The sequence below is a fragment of the Rhincodon typus genome, chromosome 17, assembly GCF_021869965.1.
Source record: "Rhincodon typus isolate 14 chromosome 17, sRhiTyp1.1, whole genome shotgun sequence".
Classification (NCBI taxonomy): domain Eukaryota; kingdom Metazoa; phylum Chordata; class Chondrichthyes; order Orectolobiformes; family Rhincodontidae; genus Rhincodon; species Rhincodon typus.
Window position 1 is genome coordinate 5,148,863 of NC_063348.1, and position 8,708 is coordinate 5,157,570.

The 8,708-nt window shown below is 44.2% G+C and overlaps 1 protein-coding gene across 3 annotated transcripts in view; it reads left to right on the forward strand.

Annotated features, from left to right (window-relative positions):
• Window positions 1-4,991, forward strand: part of nup160 (nucleoporin 160) — a 45,979-nt gene extending 40,988 nt beyond the window's left edge. For all 3 annotated transcript variants that reach the window (XM_048607241.1, XM_048607242.1, XM_048607243.1), the window contains 4 exons: window positions 349-447; window positions 921-1,040; window positions 4,284-4,379; window positions 4,882-4,991. In XM_048607241.1, the coding sequence (XP_048463198.1) occupies window positions 349-447; window positions 921-1,040; window positions 4,284-4,379; window positions 4,882-4,980 (414 nt within the window). In that variant the 3' untranslated portion in view covers window positions 4,981-4,991. The remainder of the gene's footprint in view (window positions 1-348; window positions 448-920; window positions 1,041-4,283; window positions 4,380-4,881) is intronic.
• The last annotated feature ends 3,717 nt before the right edge of the window (window positions 4,992-8,708 follow it).

Consider the following 8,708-nt stretch of genomic DNA (forward strand, 5'->3'; position numbering starts at 1 on the left):
CCCTGCACCGGGACAGTCCCCGTCGATCAGGGATCCCTGCACCGGGACAGTCCCCGTCGATCAGGGATCCCTGCACCGGGACAGTCCCCGTCGATCAGGGATCCCTGCACCGGGAAAATAACGGGGAAAATTGGTGTGGTGTTCATACTGTGCAGAGCTTTAGGGGCCTTGTGTCTGGTGTATTGGGATTGGGATTTCCAATGAGTGCTCCTTCACCATTTCTTATTGCTAAGTCTCAGAGCGGTTTTTGTACAGGATCAGGCTGTTTAGGCCTATATGTCAATGCTATCTACGTGTGAAGTGAAATGCTTTGTGATTACTGATGTGAACATGCTGTTGTTTGTATAGGAGTACGTGAGGTTGCTGCAGCCTTGGTGTGAGGTTAATGTCGGCTCGCGGAGATTTGTGCTGGGCCAGTGTTACCTTGTTACAGGGGAAGGACACAAGGTGAGATTACTGTCGGGTTAGTACTGTCGGGTTAGTGCTGCCGAATGTTCATTTTCTCCCCTTCTTGTTTTGAGCACCATCAGCAGCCACGTCACCACTTAAAGTCAAATGTAAACTTGGTGGAATGAACTTTTCACATGTCTTTCTCTATTTTATTTTTTTTAAAAAAGTCTGATTCACTGGGATTGCTGGAACTATACCAACAATATACAGAGATGAGGGAGCAGTCCCCACTGTAGGTGGCTCGAATGTGTGCCCAGTGGGGCATGGTGCAGTAGGCAGTAGTGCTCCCCAAGCGATGTTGGGTGGGAGGGCGAAATAAAGAGTGGTCAGTCAGAGAGTGAGGGGGCTGTCAGTGCCCAGTGGAAGGGCCGCCAGTTCCCAGTGGAATGTGGATTGCTGCCTCATCCTTCCCTCGATCCTGACACGTTCCTAGTTTTGTGATGTGTCCCTGTCTTTGTCTGCTCCCCCAGGCTCTCGAGTGTTTCTGTGATGCTGCTGCAGCGGTGGGCAGAGAGGAATTCCTGGACAGACTCATCCAAGTGGAGGATGAGGAAGCTGCCTCCAATCCCCGGGTGCAGTACTACAATAAGGTGCGGCCTGTGCAGTCTTTGTGGTATTGCAGTAATCCTGCACCAATGATACTGCTACTTCTCGGAGCTGTATGTCTGCACTCTCCAGCTTTAAGGACAGGATGTGATTGAGCCCTAATTGGACAGTGTTACCCTAAAAAAATCTTTAGTGGTTCTTGCTGTTTGCGATCCTTACTTCCCATTGGTATTGTTTAGGGCACACAGTAATTAGCATGTACGATGAATAAAGATCTTCCAGCTGCTTATTGTATGCAGATAGCTGTAGTCAGACACACAGTCACTAGGTAAGGTTTTTGTGAATAATGTAGGGCTATCTGTTCCAGTCGCTATTCCTTTCTAGAGTCGTAGAGAGGCATAGAGTCATAAAGCATGGAAACAGACCCTTCAGCCCAACTAGCCCACACCGACCAGGTGCCCAAACTAAACTAGCCCCACCTGCCTGCATTTGACCCATATCCCTCCAAACCTTTTCTATTCATGAATTTATCTAAACGGCTTGTAAACATTGTAACCGTACCCACATCCACCACTTCGTCTGACAGTTCATTCCACAAACGAACCGCTGTGTTTTTTAAAAAAAGTTGCCCCTCATGTCCTTTTTAAATCTTGCTCCTCTCACCTTTAAAAGTATGCCCCCCCCGGCCTGTCTTGAAATCCCCCACCTTAGGGAAAAGACCTTTGCTATTCACCTTATCTATGCCCCTCATGATTTTATAAACCTCTATAAGGTCAGCCCTCAATCTCCTGCGCTCCAGTGAAAAAAGTCCCAGCCTATCCAACCTATTTTTATAACTCAAGCCCTCTGTTCCTGACAGCATCCTGTATATATTTTCTGAACCCTCTCCAATTTAATAATATCCTTCCTATAACAGGGCAACTAGAACTGCACAGAGTACTCCAGAAGAGGCCTCGCTAACATCCTGTACGATCTCAACACGACATCCCAACTCCTACGCTCAAAGGTCTGAGCAATGAAGGCAAGCATGCTAAATGCCTTCTTAACCACCCTGTCTATCTGTGATGCAGATTTCAAAGAATTATATACCTGAATCCCTAGGCATCTCTGTTCTACAACATTACCCAGGGCCCTGCCATTAATTGTATCAGCCCTGCCCTTGTTTGTTTTACCAAAGTGCAATACCTCACATTTATTTATCCAAATTAAACTCCTCAGTCCCTCGACCTAACTGATCAAGATCTCTCTGTAATCTCAGATAACCTTCTTCACTGTCCACGATACCGCCAGTTTTGTTTTCATCCACTAACTTACTAACCATGCCTCCTATATTCTCATCCAGATCATTTATATGAATGACAAACGAAAGTGGACCCAGTACGGACCCCTGTGGAACACCGCTGGTCACAGGCCTCCAGTCCAAAAAAGCAATGCTGCACCACCAGCCTCTGTCTCCTACCATAAAGCCAATTTTATATCTATTGGCAAGCTCACCCTGAACCACATGTGATTTAACTTTCCTAATTAGTCTACCATGCAGAACCTTATCAAAGGCTTTACTGAAGTCCAAGTAAACAACATTTATCACTTTGCCCTCATTAATCTTTTTGGTTAATTCCTCAAAAAACTCAATCAAGTTAGTGAGACACACTTTCCCTTGCACAAAGCCATGCTGGCTATCTCTAATCAGTCCTTGTCTCTCCAGATTTCCACCTGATCCACATTTTACCAACCTTTGACTGTTTCTACCTCCCTGATTATCAAGTATTCAAATCCAATTTTCCCAGAATGTAGATCAGAGTTCCTATTTCAGGTAAAGTTATTGACAACATGAAATGTTCAGAAACTATTGTCAATGATCACTGGTTGGCCTTTTGGATACTGAGCTAACCTGCCAGGACGTGGTTTGTTTCAGTTTGGGAAATTGATTCATTTTTTAATTAAAGTCTTAAGACTTTTCCCACTTGCCCACAAAAAAATAACAATTAAACATCTGCAGACAGAGAATATGATTAGGGTTGGAGGATTTAAATGTTGTGATCATTTATTTTTGTCACTTCGAGCTGGGGCGACTGTACATTCCTTGCAATGTTTTTGTGCCTTTTACCTGAATGTAGCTAATTCAGTACAAAATGTTAACAATTTCAAGTACAAGTCTGATTTTTGACAATTCACCTGCTGCATTAAAACCGAATTGGGCCGGAAACATTTCCTTGACCCACACAGCCAATGATGCTAATTTCTCACCTAATTATGAGTTTTCAAGAGAGAATAATTAAGCTTTTAAATATTGAAGTACAAAAAGAGTTGCCTTGCTCCAGTGTCAGACTGTGTACTGAATGTTAGTTTCAGTTATTTAAAATTGGGTTGCTGGCCGCTAGTGGGTAAAATTGCAGGCAAAATGCTTATTTTCTTATAGAAACACTACTTTTGATTGTTATTAATTAAACTGTACTGAGTTACCATTCTTAAATACATCACTAATATTTTTCAGTGAAATGAAAGGAATTCCTACGTTTTAAGTTTGGATAAGTACATGAATAAGTAATGTTTGGAGGATTATGGTAAGCATGGACTTGTTGGACCAAAGGGCCTGTTTCCGTGCTATATAACTCTATAAACTACTGCCTGAATATGCTGGCTCATGGCAAATTTTTATGTTCAATGATGTGCAAATAAGTTGGAATAGAAATTTGAGCAACAAATTCACTTCTAAAAGCATGTGCTTTGTTCCCCGATAACACGTTGTGTCACAATCAGGAAATTAGCTCTTTATGCCTGCGTATCACTCCAACCCATACTTCCATTTATCTTCCAGTTTCAAATAGAATCTAGTTTTTCTGCTCCACAGTCCCACCACACTGAAGAAGCTAACATTGCAGTGTGGCATGTTTACATGTACTGTTCATATTCTTCGCGAGGTTGTAGGAATTTTTAGTGGAAATATAAACCACATATTCATGTCTGCATTTAAACTGAGGCCTGGCTTACACTGTGGTCTGAAGACTGCACCTGGTCTCCACATGCTACTCGCCATGGCGTACGAGAGCCAAGTGCATTGTTTCAAAGTTTAGTGTGGGGAGCACATTTCCCAATGATAACTGTTACTTGGGCTCGCTTCTATCAATTTTCCACGTCTTAATGTGCGTTGTTCACCATTTCCTTCGACTGTCATGATAGAGTTGCAGTCTCGAACCTGAATTCATATTGCTGTCTATTACAGCTCTCTGGCCATTGCTAATATCAGCTGAGTACTGGGCTTAGTGTCATGTGCTGCTTGTTTCTAGGTCCTGCGTTTGCTGGAAGACATGGCTTTGCCTGCGCTGGTACTGCAGTTGGCAGCAATCGCGGTGACTGAAGCAAGGGACGACTGGAAGATTTTGGTATGTGGCATTTTCAGTTTTTTTATTTGGTCCTAATTTGCACATAATCTCGGTCCAAACATAAGCAAAAGACTCAATCTCAGAACAATTGGGGATGGGTGACTAAAGCTAGTGATGCTCTCATCCTATGAACGGATCTTAAGTACAGGCTTTCATGTGACACCTTTTGTTTGGAGCAGTGATGGGAAGTTGAAGGTTCAGATAACTAAGGTGACAAGTTAGCCAGGTAGAAGAGTACCATGGTGAATGGACACTGTCTGGGGCTCTGTTCAAGACAGAAATGAAGGGTGCCCAGGTGAGGGATAGAGATGTAAAGGGACTGGTAACCCATGGTGAACATAATGGTGATCTTTCTGTCTTGGGGACCATGCCTCTACGCAGTCATCGAGGCACTGGTGAAGGTTGATATGACTGTGCTACAAGGAATTACTGAATATTGTAATAGTGATGATCTCCCTTGTGAGGCAGTGCTCACCCATGTTAATCTTTCTGCTTTTCCCAGGCTGCGCTGTGGACAAAGATTTTCAAGCACCATTTGGACTTGGGCCACAACCATCAGGCTTACGAGTCACTAACTCAGAACCCAGACAGCAGCAGGTGAGCACATGGGAATGTGAGCTGTTGGCACTGTGATGCCTACAGTGAAGTGATGAGCTGGCACACCATGGTGTCATGTTGAGTTCAGTGTTGGGAGCATTGTTTGAGGAGTCATTAAGAGCATTGTAGCTGAGATCACTTTGGCCCAGCTCCAGTACAGCTGTGTTGTACTGGGTGGTGCTCTCTGCTAGGACACATGGCCAGAGTGTTCCGCAAGTGATGAATGTGGCAGCTGTAGAGTCTTTTCCCCCTCCCCCTGGAGTGGGCCGAATACTGCAAATAGGATGACAGAGTGTGACTTGTATCTCAGCTGACCAATTGATTTATGGCAGGGCTTTGTCTCTCTGTATTCCCATGTTGAGTGCAAGGACGGCAATGAGCCTGTCCTGTTGATAATATCTGTCGGGGAGACTCTGTGTGAGGGTCAAGCTCGTTTGCCAGAGGCCTGTCCAGGTTGTACAGCTGACCAGGTGTTGATCAGTTCTATGAGAGGGGCTGGCTTCAGATGTAAAACATCCAGCATGAAGCATTCAGGAAGTGCTGAAGTCAGTGTTGGTTGGTATCTGATCAAGAATGGCATTATTTATTTGTTTGGATCTTCAATTATGTGCATCTTAATTTAGAGTTGAGTTTTTCAGAGAATTTGAGGGTAATTGACCCAAAACCTTCTGCGCAGTTCCCACAGAATCAACGGTGTAGTGATTTCCATGTGTTCCTGACACCAAACTCTACATCGACCATCTGCCTGTTAGAATCTCTGGGCTAATGTAACTCTGAACTGCACAGGTGTACACACACAGATACACGCAGACACACCACTGCGTGTATGTGCTACCACACTCTGTATCACCTCACACTTAAACAGATACAGACTTCAGTGCCGGCTTCTCCCTGTGGTGTGACACCAACAATGTTTTATAGCTGTACCTGTCAAAGGAAGTGATACTGCAGTCGGTACATTGTGGTCTAGAGCCCATTTCTCAGAATGGCTATGGCACTCAAGGCTGCTGTTCCGCCCAAAACTCTCACTGGCTGTCTAAATGAGCATCATGACTTAGTTTCATTCTCCCAACCTTTCCCTGTAGCCTCACTAATTATTCTGGTTTAATTATCTAATGCTGTCTTCAATGCCTGAATTGAACCTGCCTCCACCACTCGTCAAGATTATGCATTCCATGTCTGAACCAGTGTGAGCGTTTTCTTTACTACTTTTGCACATCATCGTGGAACACAGCCCTCCTGATCCTTTCATTCAGAGGGAAAGAATCATAGAATCCTTACAGTGTGGAAACAGGCCCTTCGGCCCAACATGTTCACACTGACCCTCAGAGCATCCCACCCAGTCCCATCCCCTTATAACCCACCTAATCTAGACATCCCTGAACACTATGGGCAATTTAGCATGGCCAGTCCACTTAACCTGCATATCTTTGGACTGTGGGAGGAAACCCATGCAGACATGGGGAGAATGTGCAAACTCCACACAGACAGTCGCCTGAGAGTGAAATTGAACTTGGGTCCCTGGCGCTGTGAGGCAGCAGTGCTAACCACTGTGCCACTGGTTAGAACATAAGAACTAGGAGCAGGAGTAGGCCATCTGGCCCCTCGAGCCTGCCCCGCCATTTAACAAGATCATGGCTGATCTTTTTGAGACTCAGCTCCACTTACCCGCCCACTCACCATAACGCTTATGGTTGAGCTGGAACAGTTTCTCCCAATCTACTCTGTTCACACCCCTCATTGGTTTTGAAAACTTGTATCAGATCTCCTTTCTAAGGTAAACAGTCTCCTGTGTAAGTCTGACATTTGTTCTTCATAACCTTAGAATCATGGAATTGTTATGGCAGAAGGAGACTATTTAGCCCCGGTGCCTACACTGGCTTGTAAAATGAACATCATTACCTAGCGCCAGTCTTTCCTCCATATCGTTGTACTTTTATCTAAATAATCATCCAATACCCTCTTGAAGGCCTCATTTGAACCTGCCTCTTCCTCATTTCCAGGCAGCATATTCCACACTCTAACCACTTGCTGTGTGAAAAAGTTTTTTCTGGCATCATCCTTACTTCTTTTGTACATCACATTAAATCATACCTCTGTTAGATGTTCTTTTTCCAAATGAAAACAGCTTCTTCCTATCTGCTTTATCTAGCACACTTATGATTTTGAAAACCTCCGTCAGATCTTGTCTTAGCTGTCTTTTCTCCGAGGAGAGCAGTCCCAACTTCTTCAGTCTGTCCTTGCAGCTGACATTTTTCATTCCTGAAATCGTTGTTGTAAATCACTTTTACACTCTCTCCATTGTATTCACATCTTTCCTATGATGTGATGACCAGATTGTGCACAGTACCCCAGCTGGGGTCTTGTGCAAGTTCAGCATCAACTCCTTGCTCCTGTACTCTCTGCCCCTATTAGTAATGCTGAGAATACTCTGCTTTGTTTCTTGCTTTCTCCACCTGTCCTGCCACTTTCAGTGATCTATCCATGTATGCACCCAGCTCCCTCTGCTCCTGCGCCCCACCCCCATTTTACTGTCTGTGTTCTTTCTACCAAAGTGCATCACTTTGCCGTTCTCTGTATTGAACCTCATCTGACACCTTACTGCCCAATCCGCCAGCTTGTCACTGTCCTGTTGGAGTTCCATACTGTCCTCCTCACAAGTTACAATTCTTCCAAGTCTCGTATCGTCTTTGAAATTGTCACCTGCACACCAAGGTCCAGATCATTAATATATATCAGGAAAAGCATGTGTCCCAATACCACCCCTAAGAAACTCCACTACAAAGTTTCCTCCAGCCTGAAAAATATCCATTAACCATTACTGTGTTTCCTACCACTTTGCCAGTTTGTACCTGCATTGCTACTGACCCTTTTATACCATGACCAATAACTGTCCCCACAAGTCTGTTGTGTGGTGCTGTATCAGATGCCTCTGGACGTGCATGTACATCACATCAACAGTGATACTGTCATCAAACCTTTCTGTATCTCTTCAAAACGCTCCTAGTTAGTTAAATGTGATTTTCCCTTCAGAAATTCATGCCTACTCTTCCTAATCAACCTACCTTTGTCCATGCGATTACTAATTCTATCCTGAATAATTGTTTCTAGAAGCTTTCCCATCATCGAAGTTAAACTAACTGGTCTGTAATTGCTGGGATTATCCTTAAAAACTTCCTTGGACATGGCCATAATGTTTGCAATTCTCCAGTCTTCTGGCACCTCCCCTGATTCCATGAAAGACTGAAATATTAAGGAGAATACCGCCCCCCCCCGCCCACCAATTTCTACCCTCACTTCCTTCAAACTCCTTGGATGCATCTCATTCAGTCCTGTCAACTTTAAGTACTAACAGTCTATCCAAGACTTCTTTCTTACAAATTTTCAACTTTCTAGTGACAGAATTTCCTTCTCTGTCCCTTTGGTCTGACCTTGTAAACTGTGGATTTAATGGAAGACCTTCCCCCTTCCATTACTGTCAGCTACACCGCTGTAGTAGACTACTGCCTGACATGCTTCCCTTAATCTGAACCAACGCTCCATTTTCAGTAAAGCCAAGGGGGAATAACTAGAGGAGTGAGATTTTAATGTCTGGATGTTTTCAGGCGATGGCTCAGGTGAAACTGCTAAGTAACAAAAGTGCTGTTATGAGCTGGGTTAGAAAGTTCAAGGGCATTTTGAGGTAGCGGGCTGTGAACGCAGGAGATGGAGTGGTTGGGAGACTGGAGTAAC